General features: G+C 44.7%; 1 protein-coding gene across 2 annotated transcripts in view; it reads left to right on the top strand.

Moving 5' to 3' along the window:
* The first annotated feature begins 5,809 nt into the window (after positions 1-5,809).
* Positions 5,810-20,666, top strand: part of LOC120028978 (ATP-binding cassette sub-family G member 1-like) — a 38,370-nt gene continuing 23,513 nt past the window's right edge. The window contains exons 1-2 of one of the 2 annotated variants that reach the window (XM_038974263.1): positions 5,810-5,872; positions 8,196-8,439. In XM_038974263.1, coding sequence (XP_038830191.1) covers positions 5,810-5,872; positions 8,196-8,439 — 307 coding nt within the window. Of the gene's footprint in view, positions 5,873-8,195; positions 8,440-20,666 lie in introns of those variants that run through there. The other variant, XM_038974264.1, reaches the window with a different exon arrangement.

Here is a 20,666-nt window from a genome sequence, read left to right as displayed (position 1 = left end):
AATTAGGAAGAGAATGTGTTTTTACTCTCATCTTGTCTTAGATCTGCAAAGGTGTAGGGAAGAAATAAGCAGATTAAGTCTAAATGAGATATTAATAAACAACTGAAACTACTGACTATGAAAACATTATAATTTAATAAGTATTCAAGTACAGGAAAGAACATGACAGGTATGTGTGTTGTAAAAATGTTTAAAAAAAATAAAACTATTGAAAGAGGTGTGCGTGTAAAAAATGAAAAAAAAAAATGAATGTGTAGCCTGTAATCTATAAGAGAACAGCAAGAGCATGTATTTTTGGCACAACTGCAGACCGATACAGGGACAACTCATAAAGCCTAGACGTAGTAGGGGAACTTCAGACATGGCCATAAAGAGAGAGAGGGCAGGGCACTGGAGATCTGAGGTACAGAGAGGAGTGAAGGAGAGGTGTGTGTGTCTCTGTCTCTGAAAAAAAGAAGAATATGTAGCCATAACACAGCTAAACAAACAAATGGCACCTGGACGTCATGGACCAGTCGATGGAACATAACTTCACAAAAAGTTTCAACACCCTGGTTTTCAAGTGGTTTTAAATGAAATAAATATATTGACCTTTAGTCTCGTAAGAGACCAACAAGAGCATCTGTGAAAACTCCGTATGAGTTTCAATTCTGTCAATTCAGAAATCTATGTATGTCACGTTCCTGACCTGTTTTCCCTTGTTTTGTATTTATTTAGTATGGTCAGGGCGTGAGTTGGGTGGGTTGTCTATGTGTGATTTTCTATGTTGGGATTTTGTGTTCGGCCTGGTATGATTCTCAATCAGAGGCAGCTGTCAATCGTTGTCCCTGATTGAGAATCATACTTAGGCAGCCTGGGTTTCACGTGTGTTTTGGGGGGGTGTTTGTCTACCGTGTTAGTGTTTTCACCACACGGTACTGTTTCGGTTTTCTGCACTTCGTTTATTGTTTTGTATTTCAGTGTTCAGTTTCGGTTTTAATAAATCATCATGAGCACGAACCACTCTGCATATTGGTCCGATCCTTCTCGCCTCTCCTCGTCCGATGAGGAGGACGACATAGACTATCGTTACAGAATCACCCACCAACCAAGGACCAAGCAGCGTGGGAAAAAGCAGCAGCAGCGATCGCAGGATTTCTGCTATCTGCCGATATTCTCCAGGTTGTGCCCAGGGTCCTTTACCGTCCAGTATTTCCTCCCATGTCCAGAAATCCTGCGATCGCTGCTGCTGCTTTTTCCCACGCTGCTTGGTCCTTGGTTGGTGGGTGATTCTGTAACGATAGTCTATGTCGTCCTCCTCATCGGACGAGGAGAGGCGAGAAGGATCGGACCAATATGCAGAGTGGTTCGTGCTCATGATGATTTATTAAAACCGAAACTGAACACTGAAATACAAAACAATAAACGAAGTGCAGAAAACCGAAACAGTACCGTGTGGTGAAAACACTAACACGGTAGACAAACACCCCCCCAAAACACACGTGAAACCCAGGCTGCCTAAGTATGATTCTCAATCAGGGACAACGATTGACAGCTGCCTCTGATTGAGAATCATACCAGGCCGAACACAAAATCCCAACATAGAAAATCACACATAGACAACCCACCCAACTCACGCCCTGACCATACTAAATAAATACAAAACAAGGGAAAGCAGGTCAGGAACGTGACAATGTAACACTAATAATGAATGCTATCCTAAGACTTTATAAACAAATGACTTTATGAATTGACTGAATTTAAACAGAACTGACGTGTGTGAAAAGAAAGGTACAATGAGGGAGGCCAAAACAACAACCAGACAACTCCTCTTCCTGCCCTCTTCCTGTCCTCTTCCTGTCCTTCCTGTGAGCTGGTCGGCTAAATTGACTCCATCTCTGGAAGGAAAGAGAAAAACAACACATACAAGCTTAACATAATAGAACACCATAAAAGGTGAGATTTATTTCAACTAAATACTGCTTGTATAGTGTAGTTAGAGGCATAAATATTGGAACAGTGCGATAAAGTTGGTATTACTTGCTGTTTACTCATGGAATTTGTATTTCAGAGATAAAGATGAATATGTGTTAGGAATTTTATGAATAATGACTAAACAATGTCTACATTTAGATAAAACTATAATTAATTGAACTCTACACTGTATTATTATATCTGATTAATAATGTTAATTCATAAGGAAGGGATTATGTAGCATGAACAAGGAGTAATTAAAACATAATAAACACCATTCCAACTTAGTTGGAGAGGTATGTGCTGTGGGTTATTAAGTAAGCAAAAAGGATAGTTAACCTATGGTTGAACCGACTCAACTTAGCCCTGGGATGTTTAGATAAGGCAGCGAGTGACTCCCTAGGTCTTCCATTATTTTGAGCTGTCTGCTAAAGTGGTAATAAATTATGGTGAAACTTCAGGAGTTAATCTAGTTATATTGTGTGTCATGTGTGCGCTGGTGAGTTGGAATGAACTTTTGAACCTGTTTTGTCTTGGTCGAGAGGAGGAGCTTCATTTTGTGACCAATGACGTCATATTTTGTATATAAACTGTTGTTCGTGTTTCAATGGGAGCGCGCTCCGAGAATAAATACTATTATCTAATTTTAATAAGACTGTCTATTTTATGCTAATAAGAATCTTACAAATTCTTAGAAACAGACAGAGTGATTTTAATTAATGAGCACATAAAGGAATTATTAAATTCCCCTAACAATATGACAGGCAAATATTTAGACAGTAAACTTGTTTTGGGATATTATCTAACCTAGAAACAACAGCTATACATTTGCCTCATATTAATACTTTGATCTGAAATACCAATTAGCCTACATGAGTATACTGTAAAAATGACCTACTTTACTCCACTGTCGCAACACTTATGACACTACCTGTGATGTGGAGAAAAAAAAAACGTATCATTGAACTCAGCTTTGAAAGCAGCTGATACATTTTAACCTTGACTGCTGCTTTTCTTTGCTGAGGCAGCCTCTTCAGGGTTGGCACCAGGCTCATGGCAAAGAGGGTCTCTTCATCCTCCTTCCTGTGAGCATCAGGTTGTGCTGCATCCCTCTCGACGGCTTGGAGGAGCCTCTGCTGAAATGAGTTGAGTGGCTCTGGGGGCTGGTACCGCCGATGACACCTGGTGTGACGTTGTTCCTCTTCGTTTCTCTGTGTTTCTCTCCTCGTTTGTCTCCACGGACACATCCTGTTCAACGAGGTCCTCAGTGGTCACTTCCGCGAGGTTCATAATAATCTCAGGTGGTCCTAGATCCAGAAGTGCTTTCACCATTTCATCATCTTCCATGGCTGCACCGGTGGTGGTCATACTTGTGGATGATGTAGATGTTGTAGAGGGTCTCGCTGCACCGGTGGAGGCGATGGTCGCACTTGTAGATGACGTTGAAGGTCTTGATGCACCGGTGGCGACAACACTTGTGGATGACGTAATAGTGGGTCTGGCTGTAAAATTGCCACTCGTTGCCATAGGCACAATAAATGGACCCAGAAAAGAAAGAATGTGGCCAAGGCTGCTGGCCTGAAGCTGCTGACTGTGGTGGAATATTTCTGCTTTACCAAATGAGGAGAGTTACACACTTCACACACCAGTCAGAGTTATACTTAAACGACATATTTTTTAATAAGAGCTTTGCAATAGCCTTTTTGACTTTCAATGATGCGCTATCTCTAATGAAACATTGAAAAACACCAACAGAAAAGTACAAAGATCTTTTATAGCCAAGATACACCCCTCTCAACTTACACTGACGAACCACAGATCTTAGGAACAGTTCACAAAGGTTAAGATTTGTATGAAAGATATCTATAAAACATAGCAGACAGTTACTGCTGTGTCAACAGTTTTCATTGTAAAGACCAGTGTCTGGCCCTCTTACTCCAAAAGGGAACCGTCTCTCCCTGGTACGGCATAGAACAGAACCATTAGCTCATGTTCTCTGGAATGCTCTTTAGGTTTTATCACCCAAAGACATCGTAAATCTCCTCTGTCAGTGTTATCTCCCAGAGGCCCATCCTCAGTAGAACACACACACACACACAATAGTTAACAGAATATTCTATTCTGTCGAATGAAACAACCATTATAATGCAATACAAGCATTATAACATAATCTTGCAAATTTCCACGACATTACCCAGACCTCTTATTCTCTTTCTCTGCCCTTCTCTCCCTCTCTGATACCTGTCCCTGAGTCCTCTCCACTTCCTCCTAAAATCTTCTTCTACATAGACATGAACATGATAAGCCAAACCATTACCTAGCATAACTATAGTTATTAGATAGCTATCATGAACATGTCACCTGTACACTCAGACACACACACACACACGGTTATCTGACCAAATTATCAGGGGTACAGTAGTATCTAACATTTCTATTGTTATTTATCTGACATACACACTCACACTCTTTCAAACATAATTATTTGGTATCAGGCGTAGTAACTAGAATAATTTATATTTCTTTCACACACCTCATTGATTAGGTTAGCAAGCTACGTTAGCTAGCTAACGTTAACTAGCCACATCTAGCACAAGCTCACTACTAAACTGACCTGCCAATCCTACTATCGTGGACACTTGTCTCCAAGCAGTATTTTTTGTGTTTATGTCCCTGTAGCTGTCAGCAGTTGTGTCAAAAAGACACGGTTTTGAGGATACTGCGAAAATGATTCTCTCCTCCATGTGTCCAACCACATGCGACCATCTGCAAAAGATACCTGCATCAGTATAGTTGCCTAGCTGCGCAAAATGTTATGCAGCAGTGATGCAATGACACAGTCGGTGTGTTCGAAGCGTTACGGTTCAAACACACCAACAGCTTTAACACCAGAATTACATTAATTTCCAATGAAACGCTGCGTTTGCCTTGCAGCATTGCGTTGCAGAGGCAGTTGCAGTACGTTCGGTGTGGTGCATAAATTGGATTTATCGAAAATATGCGTCAAACTGTATGCGTAGACGGCTTGACAGAAATGGTAGCAGAAGGTGAATGTTGAACTTTTGTTGCATACATATCCAGATGATGCAGAGTATTATTTTGCGCAACAAGACTGTCGGTGTGTTGGAAACGTTATGCTAACAACATTGATACTTGTAAAAATGTCAATTCTGAAAACGCTTACCTGTACACATGTTTGTCCTGTACAACTGGGGTGCTGAAATTCTAATGTTTAATAAAAACTTGTATCAAATACATCCGCAAAACGAATGGGTTTGTGCCAATTGGGAAAGGGGGATACCTAAATCCAATTTATGCACTGCAACTTCCTCTGCAACGCAATGCTGCAAGGCAAACGCAGCGTTTCATTGGAAATTAATGTAATTCTGATGTACCAAAATGCAAAATCACTGTCGGTGTGTTTGAAGTGTAAGAGAACGTAATCTCAGCTCAGCTACTTAGCCTACTATAATGTTTGTATTGTAGGCCTACATCGTGTCTGGCAAATTGAAGATTAGATGCGTATTGTGCAATTCGACGAACAACAACCTGGAGAGAGGCGAGCGTCTTTGTCCATGTATGCTCCTTCAACCCATACACCTCCAGTTGCCGCCGGTCCAGTCTGTGACGTCACATTCTAAACACTGTGGTTGTTTGTGTGCTTGTAAACAAATAGGATACTGATTTCGTCCTGGGCACAAGGCAGGCAAGACACGCGGGAAAGAATAGAACTGGAAAGAGTGAACACATTTTTTTTATGAGCGCAGTGCACACGAAGCGGCGATGCAACAGATGTGTGCTGGTTATTAGGTGGGATATTTTTGTCCTTTTATTGGAGAAAAAAATTCTAGGGGGAATGCAATGTGTTATGGCAGCCTTTTCTGTTAATAACGCCACTGTCACTAACTCCATCATAATGGTAAGAAAACTCTTATTCATTAAACATGAATAACGTGATTGTGACAATGTATTGTGATAATATTGATGGTATTTTCTTTAATGACATATTTTCATCCTTTTATTAAACCTTTATTTAACCAGGCAAGTTGATTATGAGCAAATGCTTATTTACAATGTTGGCCTGGCAAGTTGTGCATTTCTTTCAATGCATTTCTATTAATGAACATGTCTGATCAGCATTTTGCTATCAATCCAATTTAAATCAATCAAATTTATTTATAAAGCCCTTCTTACATCAGCTGATGTCACAAAGTGCTGTACAGAAATCCATCCTAAAACCCCAAACAGCAAGCAATGCAGGTGTAGAAGCACGGTGGCTAGGAAGAACTCCCTAGAAAGGCCAGAACCTATGAAGAAACCTAGAGAGGAACCAGGCTATGATGGGTGGCCAGTCCTCTTCTGGCTGTGCCAGGTGGAGATCATAACAGAACATGGCCAAGATGTTCAAGTGTTCATAGATGACCAGCAGGGTCAAATAATAATAATCACCGGGTGCAACAGGTCAGGACCTCAGGAGTAAATGACAGTTGGCTTTTCATAGCCGATCAGTTCTGTTCATCCCAAATTGTTCATCATAATAGGCAGCCTAGACGAGAAGATGAACTGTGATAACCCCTCTACAAATAATGGAAACGCATTATGATTGTGTCAATACTGTGGGAAATACTTTAATAGATGTTTTGCCTTTTCAAATCATGATAATGTCAACATTGATAACAATATTTGTTGATTATTAGGCAACATGACTATATAAGTGTGTGAGTTTCTCATTTAGGCTTTTTGTTTTAATTTATGGCCATAAAAAAAATGCTGGCTTAAAAAGAACCCAATTTGGGTTGTTTGGTAACCCAGGGCTGGGTAAATATTGGAAAGAGCATATGCTGTGTTATTTTGACCAAGACAGGTGGGGTGCGTGAATAACTCAACATGTTGGGTTGTTGGGATTACCCAAACATGTGTTAATATAACCATCAATTGGGTATTTTTAATTTCATGCTGGGTTGACCTAGCAGCTGTGTTTTTTTTTTATGTAACTAGGTTATTTTCAGGAGGCGTGGCTTATTAGGGTGTGGCTTTCTGATAGATATTATTAATGAGAGTAAATGTCATTCCTTCTCACCATGTTAAGTTTAGATACTGCAAATAAAATGTTTCCTTAAAATCTTTATTATTTTCGCACATTCTTCTAGAATATTACGATTATTTATTACATATTATAATAAGGTGGTATCTATCCCGACAATGGGATTTGTGTAGGCTTTAAGGGAACTTATACACTTCTGTAAGGCTCATTGAAGCTACAAAAATGTAAATGTTCTACCATAACATGTGATAACTATACAACAGAACAGATGAACAAGAATGACATTTACTCTTACAACAATCTGAAAGCCACACCCCTACTGAACTACATATAGTACATATCTACATGTCTCAATAACCCAGCACCAATAACCCAATATCAACAACCCAACCTTGCTCTTTTTAAAGAAAACAATCCAACTAAGTGACCCAGTGCCTCTAACCCAGCAGTTGGGTCAACCAAACAACCCAGCATTATTTTGTGTATGAACCATAGATAGAATGGCTGCCCTCATTCTTCAATAATCAATATTGAATTACTCAATTTGCATATGTAGTTAACACATACCATGTAGTTCATCAGTATCAGGCTAATTATTGCATGGCTGTTGTTTTTCTTTGCGCTCAGAGTAAGCTAAGCTTTGTCCGATTGTAACCCCGGCACACTGCATATAGATAGAAACAGATTAGGCGACTCTGCAGTAGCCTACAGTAGCCTATGCCAATATGCACTTTGCTTAAATCGTAATCTGAAAGGTGAAATGATCAGATATGTACATGTCGTATCAATTAATTGTTTTTTAAGATATCTTTATTGTATTCAAGTTTGATTGTTGTCTGGGATCTGTTCAGTGGTCAAATTACAATTATTGACATTGATTCTTGAAGAATATAACTTATAAATGCCTCTCAGGCTTAACAAAACTGTCTTGGTCTATAATAACCGAAAGTTTTTTTACTCAAAACATTTTTTATAAGAAGATCGTAAACAAACAATGTATAGCCTCAAATGTTTGAAACTATCATTTGGATGTCATGGACTGTCATTCCTTGCATTACACAAATTGTCTTTGATTGTTATCAAAACAAGTGGTGAGGTGGCCAGTGTAACCTGCCGCACTTTGTTTGCTAACTTTTTGATAATTCAATCATTTTATACCCCAAACCACCTATTTTACCTCTCTCTCCATCATCACCAGAACACCAATGGGCCTCCTGATCTGATGCTGGACCCCAGAACTGTATGTGTATCTATCGATGAGGTGGTATCCAATCATGTGAGAAGTCAACAGACTCCATTATTACATGGGCATCTCAAGAAAGTGGAGAACAGTCTAACTGAAGCCCAACGTTTTTCCTACCTGCCACGTCGACCAGCAGTTAACATTGAATTCAAAGATGTCTGCTACTCAGTTCCTGAGGGACCATGGTGGGGAAAGAAAGGTGGGTGCATTATAGGTGTTTCTGAGGAATCTTTTTTTTTTTTTATCAAATCAAACAACAGATGTAGACTAACAGCAAAATGCTTACGGGCCCTACCCAACAATGCAGAGAAAAATAGAAAAACAATAAAAAGATATTAACACAAGGAATAAATACACAATGAGTAACGATAACTTGGCTATATACACAGGGTACCAGTACCGAGTCGATTTGAAGGGGTACGAGGTAATCGAGGTATATATATACATATAGGTAGGGTTAAAGTGACTAGGCAACAGGATACATAATAAGCAGTAGCAGCAGCAGCATATGTGATGAGTCAAAAGAGTGCAAATGGTAGTCAATGCAGATAGTCCGGGTAGCTATTTGGTTAAAGTTGCACTATGCAGAAATCCATCCGCCATTTCCTGGTTGCTAAAACTCTAATAGGTTGCCTAATTTCAGTTTATGTGACAAAATAAGCTAGTATAGTGTAGAGAATCATTGTACCATCTGAACCGCTGTGAAATATATTTCCCATAAACCAAAATATTGTTGTTTCAGTTGTTTGAAACTGGTGTACAAAATTGAAAGTAAAAGATGCAAAAACAAAACTTAAGAAAGGGAAGCATTGAAATAGTGCTCATAGAACTGATCTACTGCTTCTTAGAATGATATATCTATAATTCAAGTAGAATGATAGATCTATAATTCACATTTCTATGTGAATTTGGTCGGGTCGCCCAAAAAGTTACATATTGCCACTTTAACTATTTAGGCAGTCTTATAGCTTGGGGGTGTAGAAGTTGTTCAGGGTCCTGTTGGTTCCAGACTTTGTGTATCGGTACCACTTGCCATGCTGCAGCAGAGAGAACAGTCTATGACTTGGGTGGCTGGAGTCTTTGACAATATTTAGGGCCTAGAGGTCCTGGTATAGAGGTCCTGGATGGCAGGGAGCTCGGCCCCAGTGATGTACTGGGCCATACGCACTACCCTCTGTAGCGCGTTGCAGTCAGATGCCTAGCAGTTCTCATACCAAGAGGTGATGCAGCCAGTCAAAATGTGCAGCTTGTAACTGTAACGGTTTTCTTCCAGGGGTGAAGGAGAGGACCAAAGTGCAGCGCGGCTAGTGTTAAACATGTTTAATAAAGAACACGTAAAACACTACAAACAACAATACAAAATAACAAATGTGCAAAAACCGACACAGACCTATCTGGTGCAGACAATCACAGAGACAGGAAACAAACACCCACAAAATCCCAACACAAAACAAGCCTCCTATATATGATTCTCAATCAGGGACAACGATTACCATCTGCCTCTGATTGAGAACCATATTAGGCTGGACATAGAAACAGACAAACTAGACACACAACATAGAATTCCCACCCAGCTCACGTCCTGACCAACTAAACACATACAAAACAACAGAAAACAGGTCAGGAACGTGACAGAACCCCCCCCTCAAGGTGCGAACTTCGGGCGCACCCCTAAAACTCAAGGGGAGGGTCTGGGTGGGCATCTGTCCGCGGTGGCGGCTCCGGCGCAGGACGAGGACACCACTCCACCACTGTCTTTGTCCCCCTCCTTAGCGTCCTTTGAGTGGCGACCCTCGCCCACGACCTTGGCCTAAGAATCCTCCCCAAGGCCCCCACATGATTTAGGAGGTAGCTCAGGACAGAGAGGTAGCTCAGGACAGAGAGGTAGCTCAGGACAGAGAGGTAGCTCAGGACAGAGGGGCAACTCCGGACTAATGGCAGCTCCGGACTGAGTGGCAGCTCCGGACTGAGTGGCAGCTCCGGACTGAGTGGCAGCTCCGGACTGAGTGGCAGCTCCGGACTGAGTGGCAGCTCCGGACTGTAGGGCAGCTCATGACTGTAGGGCAGCTCATGACTGTAGGGCAGCTCATGACTGGAGGGCAGCTCATGACTGGAGGGCAGCTCATGACTGGAGGGCAGCTCATGACTGGAGGGCAGCTCATGACTGTAGGGCAGCTCATGACTGTAGGGCAGCTCATGACTGTAGGGCAGCTCATGACTGTAGGGCAGCTCATGACTGTAGGGCAGCTCTGGCAGCTCCTGACTGGCTGGCGTCTCTGGCAGCTCCTGACTGGCTGGCGTCTCTGGCAGCTCCTGACTGGCTGGCGTCTCTGGCAGCTCCTGACTGGCTGGCGTCTCTGGCAGCTCCTGACTGACGGACGGCTCTAGCGGCTCCTGACTGACGGACGGCTCTAATGGCTCGGGACAGACGGGCGGCTCTAATGGCTCGTGGCAGACGGATGACTCAGATGGCGCTGGGCAGACAGATGGCTCAGATGGCGCTAGGCAGACAGATGGCTCAGACGGCGCTGGGCAGACGGATGGCTCAGATGGCGCTGGGCAGACGGATGGCTCAGACGGCTCTGGGCAGACGGATGACTCTGGCCGGCTGAGACGCACAATAGGCCTGATGCGTGGTGCCGGAACTGGAGGTACCGGGCTGAGGGCACGCACCTCAGGGCGAGTGCGGGGAGGAGGAACAGGGCTCTGGAGATGCACTGGAAGCCTGGTGCGTGGTGTAGGCACTGGTGGTACTGGTCTGGGGCGGGAAGGTGGCGCCGGATATACCGGACCGTGAAGGAGGACACGCGCTCTTGAGCACCGAGCCTCTCCAACCTTACCAGGTTGAATGGTCCCCGTAGCCCTGCCAGTGCGGCGAGGTGGAATAACCCGCACTGGGCTATGCAGGCGAACCGGGGACACCACCTGTAAGGCTGGTGCCATGTACGCCGGCCCGAGGAGACGTACTGGAGGCCAGATACGTTGGGCCGGCTTCATGACATCCGGCTCGATTCCCAACCTAGCCCTCCCAGTGCGGCAAGGTGGAATAGCCCGCACTGGGCTAAGCACGCGTACTGGGGACACCGTGCGCTTTACCGCATAACACGGTGTCTGACCAGTACGACGCCCTCTCACTCCACGGTAAGCCCGGGGAGTTGGCTCAGGTATCCAACCCGGCTTCGCCACACTCCCCTTTAGCCCCCCCCCCCCCCCCCCAAGAAATTTTTGGGTGAGCCTCTCGGGTTTCCAGCCACTCTGCCTTGCAAGCGCCTCATAATGCCGCCTCTCCGCTTTTGATGCCTCCAGCTCCGCTTTGGGACGGCGACACTCCTCTGGCTCTGCCCAGGGTCCTTCTCCGTCCAGAATCTCCTCCCATGTCCATTCCTCCTTGTACCGCTGCTGCTGTTGCTGCTGCCCGTTGCCACGCTGCTTGGTCCGGGTTTGGTGGGTGTTTCTGTAACGGTTTTCTTCCAGGGGTGAAGGAGAGGACCAAAGTGCAGCGCGGCTAGTGTTAAACATGTTTAATAAAGAACACGTAAAACACTACAAACAACAATACAAAATAACAAATGTGCAAAAACCGACACAGACCTATCTGGTGCAGACAATCACAGAGACAGGAAACAAACACCCACAAAATCCCAACACAAAACAAGCCTCCTATATATGATTCTCAATCAGGGACAACGATTACCATCTGCCTCTGATTGAGAACCATATTAGGCTGGACATAGAAACAGACAAACTAGACACACAACATAGAATTCCCACCCAGCTCACGTCCTGACCAACTAAACACATACAAAACAACAGAAAACAGGTCAGGAACGTGACAGTAACGCTCGTCATCGGTGAAAGGAAGAGTGGACCAAAGCGCAGCGCGGAAAGTGTTCATGATATTTATTACAAGAAACACTCAAACAAAAATAACAAATCCAAAAACGAAAGCGAACAGTTCCGTCAGGCACAGACACTAAACAGAAAATAACACCCCACAAAACCCAAACGGAAAATCACAACTTACATATGATCCCCAATCAGAGACAACGATAGACAGCTGCCTCTGATTGGGAACCACACTCGGCAAAACAACAAAGAAATAGAAAACATAGATTTTCCCACCCGAGTCACACCCTGACCCAACCAAACATAGAGAATAAAAAGGATCTCTAAGGTCAGGGCGTGACACAGCTGTAGAACTTTTTGAGGATCTGAGGGCCCATGACAAATCTTTTCAGCCTCCTGAGGGGGAAGAGGTGTTGTTGTGTCTTCTTTACAACTGTGTTGGTGTGTGTTTGTGTGGGCCATGTCCTTATTGATGTGTACACCGAGGAACTTGAATCAAAACCCCCTCCACTATAGTCCTGTTGATGATGTGGATGGGGGCGTGCTCGGCCCTCCATTTTCTGTATTCCACGATCAGCTCCTTTGTCTTGCTGATGTTGAGGGAAAGGTTGTTGTCCTGGCACCACACTGCCAGGTCACTGACCTCCTCCCTATAGGCTGTCTCATTGTTGTCGGTGATCAGGCCTACTTACCACCGTCATGTTGTCAGCAAACTTAATGAGGTGTTGGAGTCGTGCACGGCCACGCAGTCGTGGGGCCCCCATGTTGAGGTTCAGCATGGCGGATATATTGTTGCCTACCCTCACCACCTAGGGGCGGCCGGTCAAGAAGTCCAGGATCCAAATGCAGAGGGAGGTGTTCAGTCCCAGGGTCCTGAGCTTAGTGATGAGCTTGGAGGGCATTATGGGATTGAATGCTTAGCTGTAGTCAGTGACAACAATCTCACATAGGTGTTCCTCTTATCCAGGTGGGAGAGGGCAGTGTGGAGTGCAATAGAGATTGCGTCATCTGTTGATCTGTTGGGGCGGTATGCGAATTGGAGTGGGTCCAAGGTGTCTGGGATGATGGTGTTGATGTGAGTCATGACTAGCCTTTCAAAGCATTTCATCGCTACAGATGTGAGCGCTACTGGGCGATAGTCATTTAGATAGGTTACTTTGGCATTCTTGGGCACAGGGTGGTCTGCTTGAAACATTACAGATCGGGTCAGGGAGAGGTTGAAAATGTCCGTGAAGACACTTGCCAGCTGATCAGCGCAAACTCTCAGTATGCATCCTGGTAATCCATCTTGCCCTACGGCCTCGTGGATGTTAACCTGTTTAAGGTCTTATTCACATTGGCTACGGAGAGCGAGATCACACAGTAGTCTGGAACAGTTGATGCTGGTTCAGTGTTGCTTGCCTTGAAGCGAGCATCGAAGACATTTAGCTTGTCTGGTAGGCAGGCATCACTGGGCAGCTCGCAGCTGGGTTTCCCATTGTAATCCGTGATAGTTTGCAAGCCCTGCTACATCCTACGAGCGTCAGAGCCGGCGTAGTAAGATTTGATCTTAGTCCTGTATTGATGCTTTGCCTGTTTGATGGCTTGTCGGAGGTCGTAGCGGAATTTTGTATACGCATCCGGATTAGTGTCCCGCTCCTTGAAAATTCCAGCATCACCTTGTGGGCAGACTTGTTACCGAAAGAGACGGGGGAGTTTGTCAGGATCAAAATAAATATGAAAGGAGCAAAGCCTAGGTAAAAAGTTAGCACAAACCCTGCCTCATTCTTAGGAAAACTTAACCCTGGTATAGAGTTGAATTTTTCAGTGGGACAATTGCACAAATTTTAATACCAAAGACACACCAGAATAGCTTTCCAGTGGGTGTCTGAGTGGTCCAGTCTCATTCCTGACTTAAATTTGCTTGAAATTTAGAGACAATGTTTAAATAATGCTGTCCATCAATAATTCCCGACTAAATTTACTGAGCTTGAGCAGTTTTGACAAAAACAATCAATAAATGTTGCCCTAAGAGTTGTGCAAAATTGGTAGAATCTTATTTGAAATTATTCACAGCTGTAAATGCTGCCAAAGATGCATCCACCAAGTATTAACTGTGGGGTGTGAAGACATACGCAATCAAACATCTTAATATGACTTTTTATTCATTTGAAAAATGTTCTATATTTTCTCTTTCACTTTGAAAATCTGGAGTAGGTTGTGTAGATCGGTAGAAAAAAAAAGAAGATATTGCCTCTTTAGATGTAATTTTAAGGCAGAAAAATATGAAGATTGTGCAAGGAGTGGGTAAACGTTTACCAGCGACTGTATATCTAGAGACATTTTTACATGGATTCGCAGAGCTGCATGATGTTACGCAATGATTGTTATGTCTAGTGGATTATCATATATAAATGTGGATTTGCATATTTGTAGGCAGAAATAGCCACTAGATTGATTTTGCAGGGATCTTATTTTAAGGTTCAATGAAGCTTGTAACATCTAGTGTTCAGATAACACATAACAAGTATCAGCTCCAGTTAGGGACCCCACATCACCTTTTAGAGGAATAAGCTGACCGACAACACTCCATCCCACTGACCATTTTAAGAATCACCAACCATTATAAAAGTTGATTTGATGTTGAGAGGGCCGGAAGGCTATTGCTTCAAAGACGCGCCATCATACAAATTACTGTAAACAAAGTAAGCTATTACTAGTTAGCCTTTGAATAGGCACATCCTTACTCCCTCCGGGTAAGTGATTGCTCTCCCACAAGAGCTGAGAGAGAGAGAGAGAGAGAGAGTTGTTAGCGAGGTTGCTTTGCATTTGGAATTGGGTGCTGGTGGTACTGTTTCTGGGAATCCGTGTTGACGCGACTGCACAGCTGGCTAGTAGCTCTGGCACGTCGTTACTGGAGGGGCCCTCCTCCCATCATAGCAAGGCACTGTTGTCTTCATTAGCACTCTCCTTCTGGATGTTCATTGGCATGCAGCCCTGCACCTTCTGTCTGTCTGTGCGTCTGTCCGTCTGTCTAGGTCAGAGAAACATACAGACAGCATTAAGATATAGAAGTGAAGAGAATACAAACATGTAACCTAATCTAACATGTAACCTAATTATTAAAAGGCAGCCTACAGTAAGATGCAGTGGCGCACATGTATTCTACTTAAACAAAAAACGCATCATTTTTTTCTCTCTCTCTCTCTCTCTCTCTCTCTCTCTCTCTCTCTCTCTCTCTCTCTCTCTCTCTCTCTCTCTCTCTCTCTCTCTCTCTCTCTCTCTCTCTCTCTCTCTCTCTCTCTCTCTCTCTCTCTCTCTCTCTCTCTCTCTCTCTCTCTCTCTCTCTCTCTCTCTCTCTCTCCTAGAGGGATTCAAGACTGTAGGATAATCTGTGCCTCTCATCCAAAATGAATTTGTATCAGAATTGTTTGTGTAATTCATTTAAACGATAAAAGCTAATTAACCGACATTTCTGAAAATGGATATATAGTGTTCTGGAATTAAACTCTTCAATTGTCATTTCACGCTCAATATGAAAATACACTATTTTGTACCAAAGGAATCAAAAGTAGTGAATAGTCATTTGTTAAATCATCAAAGCTATATCAAAGCTATTTTTAGTGAGAGGAGGTCCTCATCCATGTCCCCTGACAGCAGGTTTAGTCTTCATGTATCTTTCATGTAGAAAGAGATCTGGGCCCGTATTCACAAAGCACCTCAGAGTAGGAGTGCTGATCAAGGATCAGGTTCTCACGCTCATTCATTATGATTTAAAAGGCAAAACTGACCCTAGATCAGCACTCCTACTCTGAGATGCTTTGTGAATACGGGCCCAGATCTCTTTCAATGACATACACGTATTTGTTTAAAATCTATCTCTTGATGGTTTCATTTCAGAGAGACAAATAATCATGTTTTTTATTCAAAATTATACAGTTGAAGTTGGAAGTTTACATACACCTCAGCCAAATACATTTAAACTCAGTTTTTCACAATTCCTGACATTTAATCCTAATAAAAATTCCCCGTCTTAGGTCAGTTAGGATCACCACTTTATTTTAAGAATGTGAAATGTCAGAATAATAGTAGAGAATGATTTATTTCAGCTTTTATTTCTTTCATCACTTTCCCAGTGGGTCAGAAGTTTGTATACACTCAATTAGTATTTGGTAACATTGCCCTTAAATTGTTTAACTTGGGTCACATGTTTTGGGTAGCCTTCCACAACCTTCCCACAATAAGTTGGGTGAATTTTGGCCCATTCCTCCTGACAGAGCTGGTGTAACTGAGTCAGGTTTGTAGGCCTCCTTGCTCGCACACGCTTTTTCAGTTCTGCCCACACATTTTCTATAGGATTGAGGTCATGGCTTTGTGATGGCCACTCCAATACCTTGACTTTGTTGTCCTTAAGCCATTTTGCTTCAACTTTGGAAGTATGCTTGGGGTCATTGTCCATTTGGAAGACCCATTTATTTTGTAAACTGCACCAGTCGCTTCTGCAGCAAAGCACCCCCACAACATGATGCTGCCACCCCCGTGCTTCACGGTTGGGATGGTGTTCTTCTGCTTGCAAGTCTCCCCCTTTTTCTCCAAACATAACGATGGTCATTATGGCCAAACAGTTCTATTTTTGTTTCATCTGACCAGAGGACATTTCTCTAAAAAGTACGATCTTTGTCCCCATGTGCAGTTGCAAACCGTAGCCTGGCTTTTTTTATGGCGGTTTTGAGCAGTAGCTTCTTCCTTGCTGAGCGGCCTTTCAGGTTATGTCGATATAGGACTCGTTTTACTGTGGATATAGATACTTTTCTACCTGTTTCCTCCAGCATTTTCACAAGGTCCTTTGCTGTTGTTTTGGGATTGATTTGCACTTTTTGCAGCAAAGTACGTTCATCTCTAGGAGACGGAGCACGTTTCCTTCCTGAGCGGTATGATGGCTGCGTGGTACCATGGAGTTTATACTTGCGTACTATTGTTTGTACAGATGAACGTGGTATCTTCAGGCATTTGGAAATTGCTCCCAAGAATGAACCAGACTTGTGGAGGTCTACAGTTTTATTTCTGGGATCTTGGCTGATTTCTTTTGATTTCCCATTGATGTCAAGCAAAGAGGCACTGAGTTTGAAGGTAGGCCTTGAAATACATCCACAGGTACACCTTCAATTGACTCAAATTATGTCAATTAGCCTATCAGAAGCTTCTAAAGCCATGACATAATTTTCTGGAATTTCCCAAGTGTAACGGCTTTGGTCGGTGGAAGGAGGAGAGGACCAAAGTGCAGCGTGGTTAGTGTTCATCTTAATTTAATAACAATCAAAAAGACAGAACACTTCAAAATACAAAACAACAAAAGTGAAAACCGAAAACAGTTTTATCTGGTGCAGACACACAAAGACTGAAGACAACCACCCACAAAACACAATAGAACACAGGCTACCTAAATATGGTTCCCAATCAGAGACAATGACTAACACCTGCCTCTGATTGAGAACCATATCAGGCCAAACAAGAAACCCCACATAGAAACAGAAAACATAGATAATACCCACCCAGCTCACGCCCTGACCACACTAAAACAAAGAAAATACAAAAGAACTATGGTCAGAACGTGACAGTACCCCCCCCCCCAAGGTGCGGACTCCGGCCGCAAAACTGAACCTATAGGGGAGGGTCTGGGTGGGCATCTGTCCGCGGTGGCGGCTCTGGCGCTGGACGTGGACCCCACTCCACCATAGTTTTAGTCCGCTTCTGTGACCTCCTAGGAACGGCGACCCTCGCCGCCGACCCTGGCCTGGGAACCCTAATAAATGGGCCCACAGGACTGAAGGACGCCTCTGGACTGAAGGACGCCTCTGGACTGAAGGACGCCTCCGGACTGAGGGGCAGCTCCGGACTGAGGGGCAGCTCCGGACTGAAAGACAGCTCCGGACTGAAAGACAGCTCCGGACTGAGGGGCAGCTCCGGACTGAAGAATGGCTCTGGCAGCTCCTGACTGGCGGGCGGCTCTGGCGGCTCCTGACTGGCGGGCGGCTCTGGCGGCTCCTGACTGGCGGGCAGCTCTGGCGGCTCCTGACTGGCGGGCGGCTCTGGCGGCTCCTGACTGGCGGACGGCTCTAGAGGCGCTGGACAGACGGGCAGCTCAGGCGGCGCTGGACAGACGGGCAGCTCAGGCGGCGCTGGACAGACGGGCAGCTCAGGCGGCGCTGGACAGACGGGCAGCTCAGGCGGCGCTGGACAGACAGGCAGCTCAGGCGGCGCTGGACAGACGGGCAGCTCAGGCGGCGCTGGACAGACGGGCAGCTCAGGCGGCGCTGGACAGATGGGCAGCTCAGGCAGCGCTGGACAGACGGGCAGCTCAGGCGGCGCTGGACAGACGGGCAGCTCAGGCGGCGCTGGACAAACGGGCAGCTCAGGCGGCGCTGGACAGACGGGCAGCTCAGGCGGCGCTGGACAGACGGGCAGCTCAGGCCTGCTGAGGCGCACAGTAGGCCTGGTGCGTGGTGCCGGAACTGGAGGTACCGGACTGGGAACACGCACCCCAGGGCGAGTGCGGGGAGCAGGAACAGGGCGTACAGGGCTCTGGAGACGCACAGGAAGCCTGGTGCGTGGTGTTGGCACTGGTGGTACTGGGCTGGTGCGAGGAGGTGGCACCGGATAGACCGGACCGTGAAGGCGCACAGGAGGTCTCGAGCACCGAGCCTGCCCAACCTTACCTGGTTGAATGCTCCCCGTAGCCAGGCCAGTGCGGCGAGGTGGAATAGCCCGCACTGGGCTGTGCTGGCGAACCGGGGACACCATGCGTAAGGCTGGTGCCTTGTACACCGGCCCGAGGAGACGCACTGGAGACCAGATGCGCTGAGCCGGCTTCATGGCACCTGGCTCGATGCCCACTCTAGCCCGGCCGATATGAGGAGCTGGAATGTACCGCACCGGGCTATGCACACGCACCGGGGACACCGCGCGCTCCACCGCATAACACGGTGCCTGCCCGGTACGACGCTCTCCACGGTAAGCACGGGGAGTTGGCTCAGGTCTCCTACCTGGCTTAACACCACTCCCCGTGTGCCACCCCCCAAGACATTTTTGGGGCTGCCTCTCGTGCTTCCTTGCCAGCCGTGTTCCCTCGTAACGCCGGTTCCCTTTAGCTGCTGCCTCCGCTCTCCTGGCTGCCTCCACCTGTTCCCATGGGAGGCGATCCCTTCCAGCCAGGATCTCCTCCCATGTGTAGCAACCCTTGCCGTCCAGAATGTCCTCCCATGTCCATACGCTGCTCCTTCTTCTGCTGCCTGTTACCACGCTGCTTGGTCCTTTTTTGGTGGGTGGTTCTGTAACGGCTTTCGTCGGTGGAAGGAGGAGAGGACCAAAGTGCAGCGTGGTTAGTGTTCATCTTAATTTAATAACAATCAAAAAGACAGAACACTTCAAAATACAAAACAACAAAAGTGAAAACCGAAAACAGTTCAATCTGGTGCAGACACACAAAGACTGAAGACAACCACCCACAAAACACACAATAGAACTCAGGCTACCTAAATATGGTTCCCAATCAGAGACAATGACTAACACCTGCCTCTGATTGAGAACCATATCAGGCCAAACGAGAAACCCCACATAGAAACAGAAAACATAGATAATACCCACCCAGCTCACGCCCTGACCATACTAAAACAAAGAAAATACAAAAGAACTATGGTCAGAACGTGACACCAAGCTGTTTAAAACCTCTACTTCCTCAGAATCCCGGGTCCGGGAGCACCCCCACCAGTAAAAAAGCTGACTAGCATAGGCTAGCATAGCGTCACAAGTAAATAGTAGCATCTAAATATCATTAAATCACAAGTCCAAGACACCAGATGAAAGATAAACATCTTGGTAATCAAGCCATCATTTCTGATTTTTAAAATGTTTTACAGGGAAGACACAATATGTAAATCTATTAGCTAACCACGTTAGCAAAAGACTCCACTTTTATTACTCCATCAGTTTTTGACTCCATCAGTAGCTATCACAAATTCGGCCAAATAAAGATATAAATAGCCACTAACCAAGAAACAACCTCATCAGATGACAGTCTGATAACATATTTATTGTATAGCATATGTTTTGTTAGAAAAATGTGCATATTTCAGGTATAAATCATAGTTTACCATTGCAGCCACCATCACAAATCGACTAGAATAACTACAGAGAGCAACGTGTATTACCTAATTACTCATCATAAAACATTTCTTAAAAATACACAGCGTACAGCAATGGAAAGACACAGATCTTGTGAATCCAGACAATATTTCAGATTTTCTAAGTGTTTTACAGCGAAAACACAATATAGCGTTATATTAGCTTAGCACAGTAGCAAACCACACAACAGCATTGATTCCAGCCAAACATAGCGATAACGTATTCACCACCAAAAATATTAATTTTCACTAACCTTCTCAGAATTCTTCAGATGACAGTCCTGTAACATCATATTACACAATGCATATAGAGTTTGTTCGAAAATGTGCATATTTAGCGGCACAAATCGTGCTTATACAATGAGAAAAGTTGCCAAGCTGCCCTAGAAAATGTCGGGCGCCATCTTGGAGAGTCACCTAG

This window comes from Salvelinus namaycush, chromosome 34 (genome assembly GCF_016432855.1).
Source record: "Salvelinus namaycush isolate Seneca chromosome 34, SaNama_1.0, whole genome shotgun sequence".
NCBI classification, from domain to species: domain Eukaryota; kingdom Metazoa; phylum Chordata; class Actinopteri; order Salmoniformes; family Salmonidae; genus Salvelinus; species Salvelinus namaycush.
This window is presented reverse-complemented; position numbering and strand designations above follow the sequence as displayed.